Below are 24,299 nucleotides of genomic sequence, written 5' to 3'. Positions count from 1 at the left end.
AGGGGAGGGAAAAGCAAAGTGGGAAACAATATAATTTTTTCCCTGAATTACTAATCTCTCTCTCTTTCTCTCTCTCTCTCTGTCTTAAAAACTCCCATTACCTCCTCCATTTCAACCACCTACTTACACTAATGTCTACACCACTATATCATCATCTCATGCCAGGTTCTGAGTCCTGCAGTCTGTCTAGGTATCTGATGACGGTGTTGTGTGACCCTGAGCAAGCCACTTGCCCTCTCTGGGGTTCCACTTCCTCTACTATAAAAGGGAGCAGGTTGGCTTAGATCAGCACTGTCCAATAGAAATATTATATGAGCCATGGAGGGAATTTCAAATTTCCCTAGTAGCCACATTGTTAAAAAAAAAAAAAAAAAAGTAGAAAGTAAAAAGAAACCAGTGAAATTAGTATTAATAATATATCTTTTTAATCTAATAGGTAAAATATCATTTCAACCTGTAGTATTTTCAAATTATTACTTTTATAGTCTTTTTTTTCTACTAAGTCTTTGAAATCTTGTATGGATTGACTACCCACATTTCAACTACTCCTAGCTATGTGCCGCTAGTGGATACCAATACGTACTGGATGGCACAGGCTTAGATGCTATCTGTGACCTTTATAGCTCTAGACCCCTCTGATAAAACAAAGGCAGGCCTCACAACAAATTCCAACGAAGGCTAGTAGCACCCCAGGGAAATTTCTCTTCCCTGAGGCCTCATTTCAGACTAGTTTCAGTTTTATTTCAGATCAGTTTCACTTTCTGCTTTTCCAGCATACATTATAAGAAACACCCACATAAACACAATTAAATTTTTATAGTTATTTTTCCCAGTTGATGAAATTAACGAAAAAAAAAAAATTCCCCAACATCCAAAAACATCTTCGTCTATTCTTTTTGGGTATTCTAAGTTCCCCAACTATATCTTCTTGGCTTGCAAAAACTCTGAGTCCAAAATAAAACAAAATACAAATTCTCTGCAAACTTTCACCTGACAAAAATTCCCACCCTTAGTCTCCCAATTTTCCACAAAAATGTTGGGACAGGCAGGAATTTGTATGGCACAGGCTCAAAGCTGAGAGGTAAGAATGGCTAGCTCCTCAGATATGCTGTCTTGGACAGTAACACATCCAGTAAGCAAGCCAAAAGCACTTTTGACTTTGAGTGCTACCAGCAAACTGCAAGCCGGGGACTTGCCAAGAGATACTCAGGCCTCCTCCACTTTGCAGGAGCCATTTCCACCCCTGGGGGAGACACCAGGTTTCATTCCTCCCTGGGTCCTCACCCAGGAACAGGGCTGACCCCTGGTAATCAAAGATCGACCCCTGACAAAGGGCTCACTTCACTAGAAAGCAATGTTTTTCCCTGTGTTTTCTATAGCTGAATGGGGGGCCAAGCATCACCTGACTCCATTTATTCGCTTTAGCTTATATAGAAAGCCTCATTCTGCTTTGTCAGCCAAAATATTTATATCATTTTTTTGTCGACTCAATACCATCCTCACCTCAGCCTCCCTCCTTTCCTTTTTAAGAAAAGAAAGGAGTTGTCGCCAACACGTTTCTCCAGTTCTTTGCTGTTCATGAAGCACTTTCTAGTCCATTAACTCATACGATGCTTTCAAAAAGCCTGGAAGGGTTTAAGGATGGCCCGTCCTCCCACTTAACAGATGAACAAGTAGAGGCTGTGTTGGGGTCCCAGACCCCAAGGCCTTCCAGGGCTAGGCAGGCCACATACATGATTGGAACAGGATGAGGCTGGGGACAGATGCAAACAGGAAGGAATCTGTGAAAGGCCCACAAACTCCAAACTTTCTGAACCCTGGGCTGGCAAAAAGATAAAATAACATACAAGAGAAGGGACCCACTCACCTTGTGGCCCTTAGTCTGTGACTCGGTTTACACAACTTACCCAGCATAGCACTAATAATTGGTACTGGTTATAAAAAGTAATGTATATTTAAAAAGTAACACGTATGTCAGAGTTTACAAAGCATTTTCAAACATGTTATCTTATGTCATTTCTGTGAAGAATCATTACCAGCCCATCTCTCAGATGCAGAAATTAAGATACGCAAGGACTAAAGAACTTGTCTGTGGACTTACAAGTGTGCAAGCAGCAAACTCGTCCCAAACCCAGGTCATCATCCAGGAACCCCAGGGCCTGCCTTGCCCCACTGCCACGTCACTTACACTGCTGAGAGACACCATCCAATCCAGCTGCCTAGCCACAGGCGTCTCCCCTTTGAAACCTGATCACTCCAGGATCAGGCAGAGAAGCAGGTCATCTAGCCCTGCTTTGATGACAACCCCAAGGGTATCTAATTATAACAGGGAAGGGAGGAGTCAGGATTCTCTCGCTATTTCTCAAGACCAAATTAATTTTAATTCCTTTTGATACAGTGTATACGCACAGGGCAGGAAAAGCACTGGTTGAGGAGTGAAGAAATCTGAGGCTTTTAGTCCCACTTCCGCTTGTTCACTGAGGTCTTGGGTAAGTCACTCCACCTTCTTCCCAAGGCCTCAGTTTCTCTCTCTCTCTCTCTCTCTCTCTCTCTCTGTGTGTGTGTGTGTGTGTGTGTGTCTCAATAAGGAAGGAAAAACTGGCTTCATGTCCCATGGGGGGTGGGTGTGTATGTGTGTCGATAAGGAAGGACAAACTGGCTTCATGTCCCATCTAAGCCCAACTGATGGGTAGCATTATATAATACTAAGGACTCTGAGGCCGCTGGCCAGACTCAATGGTAAGGACTGCCATGGTCAATTAGTGATGTCTGCCACAGGCTGGAGGATGGGGAATGGCAGCATGTATGTTACTTATTTACCATCCTTGGACTAGATGATGCACATATAACATGCTGCAAGTGAAAAGAACTTTGCCCTTTACAAAACTTTTTTCTTACATCTCTCACAACTTTCACAAGAACCCTGTGCATCATCATCATCGTCATCATCATCAATATATTATCATCTCACCTTTACAGATAAGGAAAATACGGTGCAGGGAAATGAAGTACTTTGGCAAACACCATAAAATGATTAACTGGTGGAGCACAGAGGGGAGCTGTGCCTTGGCTCTCTGACTACGCTCTGCTCGTTCTACCCTTGGAAATGTCAAACCGGTGCTCCGCTGTTGTTGGGCCAGCTCATGCACGTGGCTGTACTGAAGAGAACCCCCCCCATTTACAGGACTTCACCTCCCTCCCACGGGCTACTTGCCCCTTTTAGAGAGGCCACAGCAAAATTACAAAACTTACACACAGACATGGCAGGAAAGTATGGCTAAGTCAGAGTTCCAGATGTTTCTTCCCAAGGTGAAGTCCTGCCTTCACTGTACAGGGTGGGGGGGCCAAGCCCAGAGAAAAGTGAGGTAAACAGAGCATGGAGTCCCCACAGGTCATAGTCCTCCCCACCAGGAGGACAACAACACTCAATCCCAAGATGCTTTCAACTGATAAATGCACCATCGATTTTATAACAGCTTTTAAAGAAGAAATAAGAGGGAGAAAAAGTTCACTAGAAGAATGAATCTACTGTAAGGCACATCCTCATTTCAGAAATATGGAAACATGGGAATGTGAACATTGAGGATAGATGTCTAACTTAACTTAGGATTCTATGCTTGCTTGCTGAAATTGGCCATAGAGTGTTAAAAACGACAGTGTTTTATAAAACGTGCTGAAAAAAACTAAGCAAAGAAACAGAAGGTTCTGTTTTCTCCCATAAATTTTCATTGAATCTTTGACATCTGCAAACCAAAATTCAACCAAAGATGGGGTCACATCACACACTTAGCTGCTTCAAGTTGAAGGAGCCCATGTGCCCGGATATTCTGCAAACAGGCCCCTGGTGTTCAGTTCCAGGACATCTGGCTAAGAAGACCAGGCATAAATACAGGGCACTCTGTGCCCCATTCACCATACCTGCAAATCAGGAATCTGGTGGCCCCCCATCCACTTTAAAGAAATACTTTATACAAAAGGAGTGAGGAGGGCAGGGGTGAAAGTCATCAGAAGAACTTTTTAAAAATCCCCCAAGACATGTAAAGGAGCATTTCCCCATCTAAGGATCCCTGTTGGACTTACTATACCAGGGGAGCCATGGCTTCAGAGCCAGCTATAAGAAAAAGTGCCTCGGGCTCCCTTATAAAACACTGGCTTTGACCAAATGGCCAAGCCCAAATTGGTCATCCACTCTTCACTAGACCCAAAGCCCACTGATCTGAGCTATTTCCAAAAATCAAATGAAGTCATCAAATATTTATGGAGCTGCTGCTCTGCGCCAGACCCTAAAATGAATAACCGGTGATCTCTACCCTCACGGATGTTACAAGTTGGCTGGAGAAGCAGAAATGCAAACAACCAACTCTGACCTGTGGGGTCCACAGTGTTTGGGAGGTACCACGGGGGCAGAGGGAGAGGAAGTCTACCTGGGGTAATTTGGTGGGGGAGTTGACAGAAGAAGAAGTGCAGCTGATCTCGAGGAGGGTCTGGTTTCTCATGAAGCAGATATGAATGAGGGAAAGGGCACCAGAGGCAGGGGGCCCAGCATGAGTAGAAGCTCAAAGACATACAGGTCCACCCACGATTGAGATGTATGCCTTTTAAAGCCTTGCCACAGGCTCAGAAACAAATCCAGAAACATTCCAAGGAGCTAGAGCAGGCCCGGAATGAAAGCATCCAGAATGCTTTAACAAGAAAGTCCCATGGATGGCAGGCTGTTTTAAAGCAACAGCCAAGAGTTTACATTTTCACTTGTCGCCTAACTTTGCCTGCTAACGATAAGCCACCAGGTTTCCAGGACTACCCCAAGTGTTGTCAGTGGGACTTAATCTCCCCAAATGGAGAATCCCTGGCCACTGGGTTGAGTCAACTCACATGCATCGACCACCTTCTCAGGTCCTCAGACCGGCTGAGAGTCTCCACATGTGACCCCTTCATTTAATCCTAAAACAACCCTGCAAGGCTGGGATCATTAACCCTCTTTTCCCAGATGTAGAAGCTGTGGTTCCAAAACCAGAGTGACTTTCCTGAAGTCACACAAAGCTAACCACACCATGAGGTTGGATTTCAAACTCTGGTCTGGCAGACCTCAAACCCAGCTTTCCATTTTGCCAATTGGGGTGGATTTGGAAAATCTCTATGCATCTGACCTAAGGCCTGGCCTGGGGGGATTTCCTGCTGATGCCACGTTTTCAGCTCAGAAATAGATTTCATTGCCAGGCTATCTTTTACCTCTGATCTCCTTCCTTTCCTCAGACCCCAGTCCTGTTTCTGGCCACCTGCTGCCTTTTTGCAACTTCATCCTTCTCTCTGGCAACACTTTATTTAAAATGCACTTCAAAAAACAACAGCCCCCCGGAATCACACTCCTTGACTTCAACAGCTCACAGGCTGCAACACATCATCCTGGAGTTACTAGCCATCATTTGTCATTTTTAACTACAGCACAGTGGCCTAACCCTGGCAGAAGACTGCTTTGGGACAAATAAAAGGGAAATGTGGGCTACTCTAGCCAGGAGAGCTATATGGATGGAACTCATGATCGCTACAGGCTGAAATGCCTCAGAGCATGTGAGATTCAGATAGGAAGTCTCACCAACAAAACCAAGAGGTCTGAAAGGTGTTGCTACCCTTCTGGGGCCAGCCAGTGATGACGACAACTGGTCCAATCCCGAGCTGTCCAATATGGTAGCCACCAGCCACATGTGGCTGCTGAACAGGTGAAATGTGGCTGGTCAGAATTGAGATGTACTATAGGAGTAAAATACATTAGATTTCAAAGACTCAACATCACCCCCGCAAAAGAATGTAACTTGTCACATTAATAATTTTCATATGGATGGCTTGATGAAAGGATAGTATTGTGGATATACTGAGTTAAATATGTTAAAATCAATGGCACCTGTTTCTTTTACTTTCCTTAATACACTGTGAGAAAATTAAAAATTTTACATGTGGCTCGCATCGGGGGCTTGAATTATATTTCCATTAGCGCTGACCTGACACATTTAAAAGATGAGAAGACTAAGACAGAAATTCTGGGATTTTTAAGGAAGTGCACACACACAAAAATACAGACTGTGTTTTTGTCTGATTAAATTAAATATAGCACAAACACAAACTCTCTAACTCCAGAAAAATTTCTCTGGCAATTTAAACTAAAAGTGGGGAACAAAAGACAAGGACTCCACACACTTTAGATCTCCTCTCCAGCAAGAAGACCTTGCAAAGACGCTGCCTTCAAACTTGCATCTGCCTTTCCATATGTCCTTCCAGACTCATCCAAGGCCAACAAGCTGGGGTATGTGCCTGGGCTGCCCATGTGGCTGAGCTTCCTTCATAGGTGGCCCTAGAAGTGGGCTCAACCAGGGCTCAAAATATGTGGCACAGGACACCTAACCCACAGGGTTCACTTAAAAGTTAATTGAGATAATAAATGCAAAAATAAAGTATAAGCAATAAAGTGCAGTATACCTGCGGCACATCATAGCGGCTCAGCTACTCCAGTACCTTTCAAACTCTTTTGGCCGTGACCCACAGGAGGAAATCTATTTCAAATCACACACATACATCCACAAATATAAATACAAGTTTCATGAGAGGATACTCACCTGTACCCTGTGGTATGCCTCTGCTATTTTTTGTTCCCCTATATTCTAGTCTATTCTTGTTTTTAAAAAATTCTGATTGTGATTCACTAAATTGACTTCACAACCCATTAATGGCCCATGATTCAAGGTCTCGCCTGGGAATGGTAATTAAGAGGTACACTCTCCACTCTGATTTACATTGCTGTCTGGCCACTGCACCCCTCTCTCTAGAATATGGGAGTCAGGATATGGCCTCAGAATCCTTCCCAACACAGTGATCCAGGCAGCCATAACCAATTCCTTGGAGTTACATTCAGAAATGAAACCTATTTATTATTATCCTTGATCTGATCCCAAAGGTTCATTTTATAAATGCAAAAATTGAGGCTCTGAAGGAAAAAGTGATTTGTCCAAGGTCACACAGCAAGACCTTGTGGGGGCTAGGGCTCCCGAAAAGAACCACTTCATTTTATATCACCAGAAAGAAGGTACAACTGACCCGAAACATCACAAGAACATGGAAAAAATTCAAAATTTCCTCATAACCATGAAAAGTCGGCTTATCCAATCAAATATGGCAAGGAAGTTCTTATCACCCACCAAGGAGAAGACGTAAAGATTCTGAGGTCAGAGGAAGCAGCATGCCAAGAGCTGAGTCAAAAGTGAGAAAAATATTGTATCTGACACTGGAGGAGTTTTAAAACCCAGTTTCTCAAGTGAAACAAGCCATTGGCTGTTTATTTTCTAGGACGAGGGAGAGGTCAGCCTTATACTGACCAGCCATCTTTGTTGCTTTCGTTCTGCAAAAGCAAGAACCCTTGTTCAAGTTCATCTCTGTGCAGGGCTGGAAGTATAAGCAAACCTCTTTTCCTAGCTTGCTCCAAAGTCAAGCTATAAAGCAGGCCCTTGAAATTTCAAACCTCATTAGAAAAAATTAAAAAAAAAAAAAAACCTCCTCGGGCAGAAAAGCAAAACATTAAGTAATAAGAGTCTCCACTGTGAAACTGAATATAAATAATCTTTCACCAAAATAATTCAGCCCATCATCAAATTACCACCCCTCAAGTCCAATTTGCCAGATATTTTGCCCAATAATCTATGAGAATGTGGTGAACAGACAGGAGCTAATAAAAATTAGCTCACATATCCATTTCTGGTCACACGTCCACCTAAAATAGGAGGTGAGAGAGCCAAGGCCAAGGTCAGATCTCAATCCAGAGAGAGACACCAATAGAAACAAAAGAAAACTGGCCCCGCCCCCAACAGAACCATCATGCACCTCTACTTCCTTTACAACAAACATGATCAGAATAACCAATTTAAAAAAAAAAAAAAAAAACAGGTCTACAAAACCAGAAATGATTTTCAACTTCTAGCCATAGACAACAGAACAAAATTTCAGCAGAATGGAATGAGGGAATCAGAATTGTGTGTCAGGAGATCCAGGCCACACAAAGGGACGTGCTGCAATATTTTCATTCCTTGCACCAGAAATAACCTGTTATCTACAACCCTGACTTCTTCTCAGATGCCCCTATCCCCCTCCACCCCTCCCCAGCCCATCTCTCCTTCATCACTGCTAAACTCAGGCCTTCTGCCTCATGAGGCCTCCAAAGCCCCTTGGAAATTATAAATTCTTTGACCGTCCTAGTCATCGGCCTAAATAATTCAACAGAAAAAAATTTTTTTAATTATGCTACTTAAAAAAAAAAAAAGCTCATTCCAAATATGTCAGAATGTGACCAGTCAGCCCTGAAGGATTTCGTTACTAAAAAAATAAAATCTCCCAAATGCAATGGCGATGATGGGAAATATCAAACCTCTGCCATTGTCAAATATATTTCACAGAGATAATATATTTGACTTATTCCACTTAAACATCCAAATTTCCACAAAACAGGGTTGGGAATCTATGGACTGGGGCCACCAGTTTTTCCAAGACCAGCTAGTGGCTGGCAAAAGGAGCACAGGGTTTCCTTTCTTGCCCCAGGTGACCCACCATCAATTTCCAATCCAAGGTCCCTCCAAGATCCCGCCCTGCAAGTCCTAACAATATGCTCTTTTTGGACAGAAAAATTGTAACTTTTGGGGGGTAGGCTCAAAATCCCCAGCAAGTTCAATCAGATACTAATTTATCACAAAAACCCTTCATCTTTGGGTGGGTACTTTATTTTCATCTGTCAAATTTCAATTCAGTCAATATTTATTTGCCTTCTTACATTTTTTTTCTTTTTTGTTTCACCTTCATGTGATTCATTTTAAGGCCAAAACCTCCATATGAAATATTGTTTGCATATATGTTTTCATATTCCAAAGGCAAACCTTGGGTTTGGCTTTTGTTTGTATTTTGATTATTTTTCCTTTATTTTGTTGCTGCTAAAACCAGCTGAGTTGGTGTTTTATCACATTTCTTCAGCAAAGTAAGTGTTCTACCAAGGAAGATGGATAAGAATCAGAATTTTCATCTCCTTTTTGCCCATCCCTCTTTTATCTTTTTCTTGTTAAGTCAGTAAAATTTGTGCATTTTTTTTTTTGGTCACAAACCCCCCAAAATGATCAAGGCTAATGGATTTTTCCCCCTTTGAAAGTAATCAGGTTTTTGAAAAATAACAAATATTGATAAACTACCAACCCCACATCACAATCAAAGAGGCCTGAAACCAATCTAAATTTTTTTTAAGTAATAAATTTTTCAAATTGGAAGAGTGAACAAGACAGAAAAGGGAAAATTTTCTTCCTTACCAAGGATTCCTCAATCCTTGTCTTCATCAATTGATTCAGTTGCATGTCATAAAAAACGAGCTTCTGTGAATCCACTGTTAGTTTTTTCATAATAATGTTAATTATGCATATCTTATTTTAATGGCGGTCTCTCCTACAAATCTGTGGGCTACTCAATTTGTATAATGTATGAATTTACATTTTTTCCACTTAATAGTGCTCAAAAAAGGTTCCTGACATTTTCTGGATAAAACAACAACAAAAAAGAAATGCCTAGACCTTTCAGAAAACAAAATCAGAAAACAGTCTTAATTATTCCATCAAAACAAAAAAATAAAACCACACACAAAACCCAACAAATACAGAAAAAAAGAAAGAAAGGATTTCACTGTAACTTTTCCAGTTTCTGTTTTCTTTAGAATCTTAGGATTTAAACGCAGTAAAATGTAAATGCAAAATTAAAAAAAAAAAAAAAAAACTACAATTTTTGGGTGTGTCCAAAGCCAACATTTTAGGTTCTATTTTCTCTTTTAAATCCTTCGTTCGTGGAAATAGAAAAACTTTAAATATTGCCAAATAGAGAAATTAGTCTTTTTTTGCCCGCTGAGCTAAACAAGTTCCAAATTACAATGAAGTACAATTTCTAATTGCTTCATAAAGCCAATTCTCTCAGTTTTCCCTAAACTCAACAATTTCCCTCCTTTCTTTATTCCAATTAGTTTTTTTCTCAAACTAAAATGAGTTGGGTACCCAAACTGACTTTGCTTTTAGGAGGTTTTTTGCTTTCTCCCCTCCAAGAACTGAATTCATTCAAATTCCAGCTTAATTTTCATTTACATATTATCTGGATTTGGCTTCAGAAATAAAAATTGTCTCCATGCTTCTGGAAAGATCAAAGTGAAAATTTTCACCCGAAAAAAGAAAAAAAAAGAATCTCTTACCCCTCCACTGCCTGGTAGTGCAAACTTTTGAAAAAATAAGAAATAAAAAATATTTCTTTTCAATTTTAATTTCTTTTTTTATTTACAAAATAGTATCCTCTAGGTGGCGTCGTTTTAATGGGAAAAAACTACCGTTTGAAGAAAAATTAGAAAAAAAAAATTGAGAAAGGAAAATATGGCCTAAAAAAAAAAAGATTGTTGCAAAAATGGGGGGCCTGGAGGGAAAGACCTCCCGGGGGGTCATCGGGGACCCCGAGCGCAGAGAGGGTCAGGGGAAAATTGCAAATTTGGGGGGGAGGGGGCAGAGCTGGAAGGGGTTGCATTTTTGCAAAATGTGAATTGTCCAAACTGAAATGGCTGCTCTGTTCTCTCGCCGCTTTGTTTTCTGGGCTCCGGTCCGAGCCCGGGGCCGGAGGGGGCGCTGGGTGGGGGCCCCAAAAGACCCCCTCGTCACCCCCACCCTCCTTGCACCCCGCAGCGCCCGGGGGGGTGCTCTCCGGACCCCGACCCTCCCGATTGCGCCCACAAAAAGCCCGCAAACGTGCCCAGGCACTTTGCATTTTGCAAATCTTGCAATGAAGTGGCGCAGCGCCCCGGGCCCCGGCCCCCCGGGGTCCCCCGCGCGGTGCATGCCCCCGGCCCCCCGTCGTACCTGCGGAGCCGCCGCGCCGCCCGGCTGGTTCATGGGTCCGTGCGGGAGGAGGCGGCCCCGGCGCGTCCTGCTCCTCCCGGGCCGGGCTGCTGGTGCGCGCACAATGCCGCCGCCGCCGCCGCCGCCGCTGCCGCCGCCGCTCCCTCCTCCGCCCGCCCCGCTCAGGCCGGGGGGGCGGGGGCGCTGGGGGCGCGCGGGGGGGGCGCCGGCCCTCGCCCCCACCCCCGGCCCGAACCGGCCGCGCCGCGGCAGCCGCTGCCGCCGAGCCGCCCCTCGCGGGGCCGCCGCCGCCCCCCGCCGCCCTGCCCGCCCCCGGGCCGGCCTCGCCGTGCGGCCCGCGAGCTCGGGGCCTCGGCCTCGGCCTCCGCGCTGCCGGCCTCCGCGCGGCACACAAAGCCGGCCGGTCCAGGGGCGCGCCCGCCCTCCCGTCCGCCAGCCCCCGTGCCGCGGCGCACCCGCCCCCCAAACTTTCCCGCGCCGCGCCCTGCCCTCCCCGCGCCCCCCGCGCCCGCTCCCCGGCTCCCTTCTGCCCTCCCCCAGTCCCCCAGCCCCTCGGAAATGTCATTTTCACGCTGGAAAAAAAGTTCAGGGAGCCGGCTCTCGGCGGAACGCAAGAGGTTAATGGGAACTCTGTACCCCGCTGTACCCCCCCCAAAAAAAAACCAGATTGATTTTTGAAATAAAAGTTTCCAAGAGCTGGCTTGCTGGAAGACTGGAAGGCTTATTGGGAATATTCTATTGCCCTGCCACTCCTACCAAAAAAACTAATGTAATAAAATAAAAGTTTGAAGGACTGGCCCCATGTCCGACAAGAGGGGTTAAGGGGACTCTAGCCCCCCAGCCAGACTGATTTTTAAAATAAATATTTGAGGAGCCGCTTTTATGTGAAATGCCAGTGAAGCAGCTGTTTCTGCCTATCCTTGCCAAATTAAAATATATATATGTATTTCTAAATAAAAGTTTGAAAGACTGGTCCTACAGTAAGACAAGAGGGGTTAAAGGTTAAGGGGTATTAGCGCCCCCCCGTATCCCCCAGTTAGGTTGATTTAGAGAAGGAAAATTTGAGAAACTTACATGTGAAATAAAATGTGAACCAGGATATTTCTTTCCAACACCCCAAAATAGCCAGTTTTTTTGTTGTTGTTGTTGTTGTTTTTTAACTTGAGCAACTGCCTCCTTGTGACTTGGGAAAGTTTAAAAGGGATTTTTTTCTATTCTCTTCCCTATTCTCCTAAAAAATCAGATTTTTTAAAAATTGAAAGTATGAAGGACCTGCCCTATTATAAAGACAAGGAGGGATTACTGGATCCATCCTACATCTCCCACAACTGGTTGATTTTTGGAATAAAAATGTTAAGAATTGCTCTTCTATGAGATGCAAGGTGAACAGAAATCCTTCTTTGCCCCTCCCCAAAAGAAAACTACAAGGGTACTTTTCAAAAATAAAAGCATTGGAAATTAAGAGTAAACAGGTATCTTCTTTCTGCCCCCACCTTCAAAAATCAAATGTTCTTTTTTGTAATGTTTAAAGAACTGGAGCAATATGAGACAGGAAGGGTTACAGAAATGTTTTCCCTACAACCCTCAAAAAAGTTATTTTTAAAATTTTAGGAAACGGAGGCACTGTGTAGAAGACATCTCCTTTCCCTAATAAGTTAAACTGGGAATTTAGCCCTATATGGAAGACATGAAATTAAGAAACACAACTGTTGCCCCCCTTAACAAACACTCATACACAAGACGTTAAAAGGAGTCTTCTGGCCGGGAGTGGTGGCTCACGCCAATAATCCTTTTGGGAGGCCGAGGCGGGCAGATCACGAGGTCAGGAATTGAAGATCAGCTTAGCCAACATAGTGAAACCCCTTCTCCACTAAATATACAAAAATTAGCCAGGTGTGGTGGCACACACCAGCCAGTAGTCCCAGGTACCCAGAAGGCTGAGGCAGGAGAATTTCTTGAACCCGGGAGGCAGAGGTTGCAGTGAGCCGAGACCACGCCATTGCACTCCAGCCTGGATGACAGAGTGGGACTCCGTCTCACAAAAGAAAAAAAAAAAAAAGAGGAGTCTTCTAACCACTTTCCCCCAGACCCCTAAAAGTTGGAGATTCGTTAAAAATTGAAATTGAAAGTGGCCATTTTTCTCCCCGCCAACCTGGTAAGTATGTCCCTGCCAGAGGTTTGGCAGCCTCTGCCCAGGCTGGTGTGCAGCAGGCACCAAGGTGAGTGGGGGCAGCTTGCGGAGCGTGGCAGAGTTGGGTCCTGTGAGCCCTGAGCATATGTGCTGGCCGGGCAGCCCCTAGTCCACCTGCCTCTCATCCACCAGGTGGCTGGGGCCTTGTTACCTGGAGAGATGCTCCAGGTTTGATGTCTGTCTGGCTCGATCCTTGTGTGAAGGTTTCTGGGCACCTGCCTCAAGGCTGGGTCCCCTCCTCTGCCTAGTGGAGCCAAGCCTGATCTTAGGCCTTACGGTAGAAACCAGATCCAAAATGACATGGGGTCTCAGTTACCACAACTGAAAGCTGTATGGTACCAAGGAAAAACTCCTGCCCTGAGAGTCAGGAAAACTTGATACGATAATTATTCATTTGAGCACTTACTATGTGCCGGGTGCCATGTATCTAGTAGGACAGACACATACCATGAAGAGGAGAACTATTTGCAGCAGCTCTTCTCAAATGCAAGTGATCCTTGGAATCAGCAGGAGAGCCTGTTCAGATTGCTGAGCCCACCCGAGTTTCGAATTCATTTGGTCTAGGTTAGGGACCAAGAGTTTGCATTTCTAATGCGTTTCCAGATGATGCTGATGTTGCTGGTCTAAGGGCCACCTTCTTAAAACCTTTGCAGTACAGTGCCAACAGTGAAGTGCTCAGTGCAGCTCAAGGAAGGGTCCCACCCAGCCCGGGCGGGGGTCAGCGAAGATTCCAGGAGGGTCTTAATTAGATGGCAGGTTCTCTCTAGAGCAGGGATTCTTAAATGGGGACTTTGCATTGGTTTGGGGAACCAAGAAGTACTCCTTAACCAAATGTATGTCTGTATGTGCATTTTGGGGGAGAAAATCTGTGGCTTTCACTCAAGAGCATCAGTGACCACCAACCTGGAATAATCCACAGCCTGTCTTCAGGCACCTCTGGCCTATAAAAGCTCATGGTCCTTCTCAGCCTTCTTTTTCTGGAATCACTGCAAGCCCTTTCTGTTTCTCCACCACCCATGGGTCCCAGGAGCTGGGCCTTCTATCAGCACATCTCAACCATAGGAGCATCTCCTCCCCAGGGGCCTCGGCCTTGGAGAGTGTGTCCTTTCTTCATTCTGTACCAGATGGACCATGAAGGGTATCCTCAGGGGACAATGGCTGAGCTTGAAGTCTTCCTGACAAAATCCAGTTTATAAATGAACCCACATATTTCCCAAACCACAGCAGAAACTATGCAATCACCCAGAGCTGTGGTTTGTCTCCCTTCAGGAATTAACTGAGGGTATACTCACCTCATGGAACTTTTGGAGTGTCCTGAGGACCTGCCCAAGAAAGTGGCTAGGTACTGCATGAGGTGGCTATGGTCCCATCAGGTGCACTGTGGTCATATCTTAGCCCCCTCACTTTCGAGAGCAATGACACTGTGACCAGCGTGGGGAAGCCACGAGAAGGGGAGGACCCCCACAAACACCAGGCGAGCTCTGGGCAGAGCTTCAAGGGGGAGGGTGTGTGGGTGGAGGAGCCAACATATTTTGTGATCGCCCAGGGGACAAGACCAGACCTGCTCTATGATGGAGCAGGCTCTGTGATACAGCGTTGGAAAAATGACTGTTGGTCAGGGGTGTGGAAGAACAGATGCTCACATCGGTGGAAGCGTGGTTCGGGAGAGACCCCCACAGGCTCTCCCATCTTCTGAGGGTCTGTGGCTCAACTCGGCATGCCTGAGTTTATCAAATTCTGGAAACTTTTTACTCCTTCCGTGCCTAGCCCACTGCCTCCAGGACTAGCATTACTACATCATTTTAAGAGCCCAACCCCTGGCATCAGTTCCCAGATTCACTGACTCTGGTCCTCCTCACCTGCGGTGTCGTCTCCAGCAGATGGCTCAACTTCTTGCCCCCACTTCTTCATCTTTAAAATGATAGGCCAGGCTCGGTGGATCACGCCTGTAACCCCAGCACTTTGGGAGGCCAAGGCAGGCAGATCACAAGGTCCAGAGATCGATACCATCCTGGCTAACACGGTGAAACCCCATCTCTACTAAAAATACAAAAATTAGCCAGGTGTGGTGGCACGCGCCTGTAGTCCCAGCTACTCAGGAGGCTGAGGCAAGAGAATCGCTTGAACCCGGGAGGCGGAGGTTGCGGTGAGCCAAGATCAAGCCACTGAACTCCAGCCTGGGCTACAGAGCAAGACTCTGTCTCAAAAAAATAAAATAAAATAAAAAGAAATAAAATAAAGTAAAATAAATAAAATGATACTAACAGCTTTATCTACCTCATGGGGTGCTCTGAGGATTAAATGATGTAATGTGTAAAGTCCTTAGAAAGTGTCTTGTGTAGCGAGGTCAGGAGATCGAGACCATCCTGGCTAACACGGTGAAACCCCGTCTCTATTAAAAATACAAAAAATTAGCCAGGCGCCTGTAGTCCCAGCTACTCAGGAGGCTGAGGCAGGAGAATGGCGTGAACCCGGGAGGCAGAGCTTGCAGTGAGCCGAGATCGCGCCACTGCACTCCAGCCTGGGCGACAGAGCAAGACTCCGTCTCAAAAAAAAAAAAAAAAGTGTCTCGTGTAGAGAAAGCACACACGTCGGCAGGTGGAATCTCCCCTACCCCTCACTCCCAGGTGATCCTGGCCTCAGGGCTTCATCTCTGAGCTTTAGTGTCTGTCTTTGAAAAATGGGGATTCTAAAACCTACCAGTCTTATCAACACTCTTTCAGTTGTAACCAATAGAAAAGAAATCATGCTAAACAAACAAACAAAAAAAAAAAAAAAGGAAAATTAGAAGGTGGATCATGGTATCCAAGGGCAGGAAATGAAACAAAGCCTCGAGGGGATTCGGAGCCAGGAACTAGAAAAGTTTCAGGGGCTGGCTTTCTCTCTCCATCACTCTGGGCCACAGGTCTCTTGACATCTCAGTCCTAACTTCTCCCTCCTTCCCACCCTCTCTCTGGGTTGGGGGTCGTCTCTGCTTCCCTGGGCACGAAGTCAAAATGGTCAGCATACCATCCTCTCAGTGCAGCAAGTACTGACTGGAGTCTTTGCGCTTAATCCAAATTCGGGAGAGAGAATGGAGTGAGTCAAGCTTGGCTCAGGTGCCACCAGGAGCTGATCCTCTATGGCCAAAGATGGCAGGGTCACAAAACACACAGAGCCTCTTGAGACCCAGCCTTGAGAGAAGGGACGTGGGGGGCTGAGCAGAACCCTCCAATGTTCCTCATAGAGGACTGTGAGGGTTCGCTGAGACTGAGGATGTGATGTGGAGACACACCAAAGCTGCATTTCTTTGTGCTAGAGTCTGGCAACATTTGGAAAACACAGGAGGTTACGATGCTGAGGATTTTTCTAGTAGGTGATGGGCAGATGTCAAACTTGTGTCACAAGCAGGTGGTGGCTGTTGCCTCAGAAGAAGCCTTTGGGTCCCAGACAGAACCTGGGGGCTTGGCTAAGATCTGGTGGGTAGGTCTTGGTGGAGAAGTTGCCTTTATAGAGAAACAGTCGGCTCAAAAGGGCATGGAAAATAATGAAGGCTAAGTCTTCACAAAATGGTGTTTTCTTCCTCAAGCTGAGTTACTTTTCCTTAAACCTAAAAAACAAGGGAAATGCTCTCTTGTAACAGCCCAGCCAGGGTGACTTGGGCTTTCAAGTCTCTACACAAAGGGGGAAAAAAATCATACCATCCGGTCTTAGAAAATTCCTTCGCAATTTATCAAACAAGTTGGCAGCATTTTCTCATTTGATTGACTATTTCTCCAAAGTGGGCAGAGAAGGGACAGTCACCCCCATTTTAAGGCTCAAGTGTCTTGATCCGGTGCAAATTTCCAACTTTTGCACTGGAATTTTCTTTTTTTCTTCCATTCCTCTACTTCCCCATCCCCGCACAGGGAGAAATTGGAAGGAGCTGGGATCAACCAGCAGCAACGTACTTCCTCAAGGAGGGACCTTGCAGGTCATGGTGAAGTCTCCAGAGAAGCAGGTACCTTAGGCCTTGGCAGTCCCCCAGGGAGGTGAGTCCAGGAGGGAAAACGGAGAGAAAGAAGATCCAGGGCAAGATACTGGCAAATAGAAAGAAAGAGATCAAACTGATCGCCCAGATAAGGAATCAGCATTGAGGCAAAAATCTATGTAGCCCGTCCCAGGAGTCAACAATAAATGCTTCTTATGTTTCATAAACCTGTTACATGGAGCCTGCCAGCCCATGAAGCCTAGAGAAAGCCTGGCATCCTAGTGAAGATCTCATCTAGTCTCTGCACTTAGACCTGTGCAGATTGTAACATTAGCCACTATAAAAGCCTCAGTTTTTCTCATCTGTAAAATTGGGCAAAATAAGGTACCTAATACCACAGGGTTATTTAAAGCCTTAATTCATGTTATGCACCCAATGCATGGCAATTATGATTACCATTTCCAGCCCATATCGACTTCAACATGTACAAGGAAACTCAGGCTCTGTGATGGGATGAGGGTGGAGTCACCTCATTTGAGCAGGGCTAGACAGCCGAGAAGGGAGCAAAGTCAGCTTTGAAGGCAGCTTCCCCAAATCCAGTTGGCAGTGCCCCCCACTATGGCAGTTTAATTCAGCTGGATCTCAGAATGGAGATGGGCCCAGGCCATGAGAAAAAAAGAAAAGGAATAAAGATGGCAAGAGTTTGTCCACCTTATTTCCTCCTTCGCCATCTGGTGCTCCCAAAGGAGGCTTTAATAATCCATCCTTTCTGCTGAGAAACACACTTGTGAATGCAATTACAATGTGTCATAGTACAGGGCTCAGGCTCTGTCTGGACTCAGACCCAACTGGGTTCCAATCCCAGCTCAGTCCCTTTCCAGCCATGTGATCCTGAGCACATCACGCCACTGTCTCTGAGCCCCAGTTTCCTTAACTGTTAAATGGGGATAATAACACAGACGTGCATGTTTTACATGAGGGTTAGAAAAAACAATGAATGCCAGCACACAGTAGGTATCCTAGATTGTCAAGATGATGATATTAATGATGATGTTGATCTCAACAGCTTCCATCTGCAAAACTATCCAGTGGGCGGGGCATGTCTGGAATGACAGCTCAGCCATGAAGCCATCCAGCTATGTCCCTCAGTTATCTCCATTAGCAGATGAGGGGAGTGGGGCATAGAAAAGTAAAATGGAATGTTTCTTTCACCAGTAATTGGACAAACTGCCAGCATGTCACTCTTGATGGGATGCACTGACAACCAACAGTGCTTACACAGAATTCCTGCCAAAAATGCATAACCCAAATCTAATCATGAGGAAACATCAGACAAATCCAGATCAAGGGACATTCTACAGAACAACTGGCCTGTATTCTGCAAAAATGTCAATGTTATGAAAGACAAAGAAAGACCAAGGAACTGTTTCAAATTAAAGGAGACTAAAGAGATAAGTATGACAACTAAATGCAAAAAGTGATCTTGAACCATCTTTTTTTTTTGGCTTCTGGATCAGAGTGGGAAAAAAGTTACTATAAAGGACATTTTGGGGACAATTGGTGAAATTTGAATATAGTTCTATACTAGAGAATAGTAGGTATTCATGTTAAATTTCTGGATTGATCATCATTTTCTGGTTGTGTAAAATCACCTTCTCACTCTTAGAAAGTACACACTTCTGATGGAAAGGCACATGATTATCTGCAACTCTCAAAAAATATATACACATATGTATATGTCTATATGCATACATATATATATAAGATAAAGCAATTATATGTGACTGAATATGAATTGGCAAATTTGAACAAGGGGTATGCAAAAGGCCTTTGTCCTATTCTTGGAACTGTTCTATAATTTTGAAATTATTTCAAAATAACAAGTTAACGAAAGTGAAATATTTAATATGTTTGAAAAAGCTAGAAGCCTACACTGAAATTATTTTCATTGGAATGGAATCTTTTCATTGTATATTCAATGGAAAAAAATTTGATTCATTGATCAGTAGCTTGTCCACATCAAAATTTGCTGATGATCTTTCTTCGTAACATGAATATGTTCTTTTGTAGCTGTTATTCCCATGAGGTCCAATTTTCCTAGGCAAATTTTATGATCTCAATTTTGTCATGCAGATGTAGGGTCTTCCATCCATGTTTAGTCAATATTTACTGGATGCAGTGTTAGTCTTTGTGCTTTATTTTCTGTTGCTTATTTCTACCAGGTAAAAGTTATTTTAAGTTTTGCAATTTCCAATGTTCCCAGTAAGCTGTAATTCTTCAAACCGGTTTTTCCACCCCTAAAATTAATTTTGTTGTGTATAGTTTTAGAGGGATTCTCTAACCCTGGCTAGGCATCTGAATTTCCTGGGAGCTTTTGAAAAGTACAAGTTTTCCAGCTTCTCTTCAATCTCGAGATTCTGATCCAGGCAGAATCTGGATACTTGAATTTTTAAAGCTCCCTGCCTCTCAGGTTCTGTGGTAGTCACTGGCCCATCACTTGGTATGGTTACCACCTTGCCTTGTATTATTGGTTCTTAAACTCTTTGGGCCTTGCTATTCTATTTTAACATTCCATTTTCCCAACTTAACTGTGAGGTCACTGAAAAAAGGGACTGAGCAAATTATTTCTTTATGGCCAGCACAGCTCACTACAATTATTAGGTAAGGCAGCAAAACAATATTAGTTGATTGATTGTTGGCGCAACCAAAACTTTGAATAGCAACATCAAGAGAAGGAACTTTAAAAAAAAATTGTGAGGCCGGGCACAGTGGCTCACACCTGTAATCCCAGCACTTTGGGAGGTTGAGGCGGGCAGATCACCTAAGGTCAGGAGTTCCAGACCCACCTGGCCAATGTGGTGAAACCTCGTCTCTACTAAAAATACAAAAAAGTAGCTGGGTGTGGTGGCAGGCGCCTGTCATCCCAGCTACTAGGGAGGCTGAGGCAGGAGTACCCGGGAGGCAGAGGTTGCAGTGAGCCGAGATCGTGCCACTGCAGTCCAGCCTGGGCAACAAGAGCGGAACTCTGTCTCAAAATAAAAAAAATTGTGCAAGAATATATATAACACAAAATTTACCATTTTAAACATTGTAAGTGTACAGTTCAATGATATGAAGTGCATTCACATTGTTGTGTAACCATCACCACTACTCATCTTCATAATTTTTCATCATCCCAAACGGAAACGCTACACCTATTAAACACTAACTTCCCATTCCTCCTACCTGCCCCCGGCAACCACTGTACTACTTTGTATCACTATGAATTTGACTATTCTAAGCACTCTCGTATAAGTGGAACCACACAATACTTGTCCTTTTGTATCTGGCTCATTTCACTAGCACAATGAATCTTAAAGATTCATTCATGTTGTAGTGTGTATCAGATCAGAATTTCATTCCTTTTTTTTTTTTTTTTTTTTTGAGACGGAGTCTCGCTCTGTCACCCAGGCTGGAGTGCAGTGGCATAATCTCAGCTCACTGCAAGCTCCGCCTCCCGGGTTCACGCCATTCTCCTGCCTCAGCCTCCCTAGTAGCTGGGACTACAGGCGCCTGCCACCACGCCCACCTAATTTTTTGTATTTTTAATAGAGACGGGGTTTCACCGTGTTAGCCAGGATGGTCTCGATCTCCTGACCTCATGAACCGCCCGCCTCAGCCTCTCAAAGTGCTGGGATTACAGGCGTGAGCCACCGCACCCGGCAGAATTTCATTCCTTTTTAAGACTGAATAATATTTCATTGTATGGCTATACCACATGTCATTTATCCATTCATCCATTGATGGACACTTGGGTTGCTTCTACCTTTTACCTATTGTGAATAATGTTGCTATGAATATTCATGTATAAGTATTTGTTCAGTTCTCTGCTTTCAATTCTTTTGGGTACATACTCAGAAGTCAAGTTGTTGGATCTTATGGTCATTCTATTTCTAATTTTTTGAGGAATCACCATAACATTTTCTACAGTGGCTAAAGAAAGACTGTTTTAAAAAGCTGCTTTAATAGAGGTAGAATGATGATTGGTCCTTTCTGAATTTCATGCTAACTCTGTTGAGAAACAAAATCCATACATCTATCTTTAGTAACCTTAAAGAGTCATAAGAAGTCACCCTACCCTCTTTGTTTTGTGGGAAATTGATTACATTAAAGGCACCAATTCTGCACACCTCCTCAAATCTAGCTCTTTTTGTCATGTGACTTTGCAGTTCTCACTAAAAAGATAGACTCTATTTCCCATTCCTTGAATCCCAGTTTGGCCATGTGACTTTGGACAGTGGGATGTTAGCAAATTTCACATAAGAAGAGACTTTAAAAGTGCGTGTGCAGGTCAAGCACAATGGCTCACGCTTGTAATCTCAACACTTTGAGAGACCAAGGCAAGAGGATTGCTTGAGGCCAGGAGTTCAAGACCAGCCTGGGCAACAGGGTGAGACCCTGTCTCTACAAAAAATTTAAAAATTAGCCAGGCATAGGGGTGCACACCTGTGGTCCCAGCTACTCAGGAGGCTGAGGTGGAAAGATGACTTTAGTCCGAGAGCTTGAGGCTGCAGTGAGCTGTGATCACACCACTGCACTCCAGCCTGGGCGACAGCATGAGACTCCATCTCAAAAAAATAACTAAATAAAAATAAAAGTGCTTGTGCAACTGAATTTGCACCTGCTCTTGCACTTATGCCTTCACTGTGAGAATACAGTTGGCCCTCATATCCATGGGTTCCACATTTGTAGATTCAGCCAACCATGGATTGAAAATATAGTTAGGCCTATGATGGTTGTATCTGTACTGGGCACGTACAGATTTTTTTCTTGTCATTATTCCCTAAACAATGCAGAATAACAACTATTTACATAGCATTACATTGTGTTAGGTATTGTAAGTAATCTGGAAACGATTTAAAATTTACAGGAGGATGTGCATAGGTTATAGGCAAATATGACAACATTTTATATAAGGGCCTTGAGCATCTGTAGATTTTGTTTTCTGTGGAGGTCCTGGAACCAATTCTTCATGAATACCCAGGGACAACTGTATACCCAAGCTAGTCTTCTGGAAGAATAGGAGAGAAAAGTGAAACGGAGTTATTCTAGCTGATCACCACATGTGTGATCCCCCCGCCAAGAGCCAGCTACCCCCAGAGAGTGCGAGAGCTCAAAGGAGACTAGAAGAACTATCCAGATTAAACCTCCAACCCACAAACTCAAGAGCTAAGTAAATGCTTATTGTTTTTTGTAACTGAGTTTTGGAGGTGGTTTGTTACACAGCGTTATTGTGGCAATAGATAACTGATACATCTACCCTCTTCCTCCGCCAATATGCTGCATTTTCTGCACCTGTCAAAGGGTGATGAGACAACTAATTTTACTGACTTCCTAGTGCTGGCATGAGAAGTAAATGCCAGAATTGGCCAGGTCTAGCATCTGGGCAGTTATTATCTAAAGGTGGATTTCTCTCTTCCTCCTTGAAGGTTACCCTCTTTTTTAGCTTATTGGGAAAGAGGGCTATAGAGGGCATCTGTTCTCCATTCCCCCCATTCTGGTGACAGTGTCTCAATTTTTCTTGGAGAAAAAGCCTTCTCTCATGCTCAGTCTATGTGTTCTGGGTGGACTTGCTCTACCCCTGAGTGCCATCAGCAAATGACCCAGGCCTGGCCATTCATATATGCCATCCCCTTGGCAAGATGGTCATATGACAGGCCAAGCCAATGAGATCCAGATTTAAGAGTTTGAAAGGAAAGTTTTCTTTTCCTTTGAGATGACTGTGAGGATATAGTTTAAGTTTAGGGGAGCCAAAGGGTGCCGTGTGGAAAGAGCTTGCCTGAATTCAGCTGACATAGAGGAAAGCAGAGCCCAGCTATGGGAAGACACAGTCCCAATGACATGGTTAGAGCCCCTAGATCCAGCCAGAACTGAAGCTGTAGTTCCTTTGAACTTTTTAGTTATGTGAGTCAATCCATATTCTTTTTGCTTGCTTTATTTTATTTTGCTTCTGTTAAAATAATTTAAGGAAAGACTCTGTCGCTTGTAACTGAAAAAGTATTTGTCTTGCATTCCTCTTCAGTCACCTTCCTGACTGCATGTTCCTTCTCATAATGGGCTTCTCCACAGTGCTCTTAGCCCCACTGTTGTGAAGAACCACTGTGCTTATCCCTGCTGGATAACACTTGGGATTCCCAAGCTAAGTTCACCTGATAAAGTGACACTACTTCCACACAGCCTGTGGGAACAGAGAGAATATTGGCAGGTCTAGGCTAACCAGGCATCCTAGTTTGCCCTGGCCAGTTCTGATTTATGCCTTTGTCTCAGTGTATTTACTAATAGCACCCCTTTCACTATCCATAGTGTCATTGCTTGAGTAATCATTTATATAGTCAACCTTAGCAAGTCATACTTCCTTTTATTGTGTCATCCCTTTATTGTCCACATAAAGCTGCCTGGCAGAGAACAAAGATAGCTGGGACAACATTAGCCATCCCACGTGCTCCTACGATGTAACCTCGTCTCTCTTCCTCAAGGGCTGCAATCTAATTCTCCTCCACTTGCATTTGGATGGACCTGCAACTGCTTCAACCCATAGACCACTGTGGAAGTGATAAGGAGTAACTTCCTAGACAGTGGAAGTCTAGGAAAAGACAATGTTGCTTCCACTTTTTTCATTAGATTGCTCATACTTGGATCCCTGAGCTGTTCTGTAAGAATCCAACTTCCCTGAGGCTGCCATGTTGTGAAGAAGCTAAGCCATGTTGAGAGGCCACGTGTAGCCACTCTGGTGGGCATCTGTGGCAGAAGGACTCTAAGATGCCCCCCTCCTCTTACACTCATCTCCTGGTATTCACCCTTGCATAATCCTCTCCTCTTAGTGAGGGTGAGACTGTAACTTGCTTCTAATCAATGGAATACTGTTAAGGTGAGGGGATGCCCCTTTTGTGACTATGTTACATGAGATTATACCTCCCATCTGCCTAGTGGACTCTGTCTTGCCACTTTTGATGAAACAAGTGGCCGTGCATGGGAGTTCCACATGTCAAGGAACTGAGGACAGCCTCTGCCCAACAGGCAACTAGGAACCTTAACCCTCAGTCCAGCAACCCAAAAGGAACTGCATCCTGCCAACAACTATGTAAGTGAGCTTAGAAGCATATCCTTCTGTTGAGCCTGCAATGAAACACTAGCCCTTGATTGCAACCTCATGAGCAGAGTCCTCCCCATCCAAATTGTGGAATAATAAATGTGTATTGTTCTAAACCATCGTGTGTGA

General features: G+C 44.3%; 1 protein-coding gene across 46 annotated transcripts in view; it reads right to left on the bottom strand.

The window, feature by feature from the left end:
• The window catches only part of ZNF618 (zinc finger protein 618), a 181,396-nt gene extending 170,325 nt beyond the window's left edge, over positions 1-11,071 (bottom strand). For 17 of the 46 annotated variants that reach the window (XM_063714371.1, XM_063714382.1, XM_063714379.1 and 14 more), the window contains exon 1: positions 10,902-11,021. In XM_063714371.1, coding sequence (XP_063570441.1) covers positions 10,902-10,934 — 33 coding nt within the window. In that variant the 5' untranslated portion in view covers positions 10,935-11,021. Of the gene's footprint in view, positions 1-9,329; positions 10,836-10,901 lie in introns of those variants that run through there. The other 29 variants (XM_024252527.3, XM_054520490.2, XM_024252528.3 and 26 more) reach the window with 16 other exon arrangements.
• Positions 11,072-24,299: the final 13,228 nt, after the last annotated feature.

Source organism: Pongo abelii, chromosome 13 (genome assembly GCF_028885655.2).
Source record: "Pongo abelii isolate AG06213 chromosome 13, NHGRI_mPonAbe1-v2.0_pri, whole genome shotgun sequence".
Taxonomy (NCBI): Eukaryota; Metazoa; Chordata; class Mammalia; order Primates; family Hominidae; genus Pongo; species Pongo abelii.
Note: the sequence above shows the minus strand (reverse complement) of the source record. Positions and strands in the feature narration are given on the sequence as shown.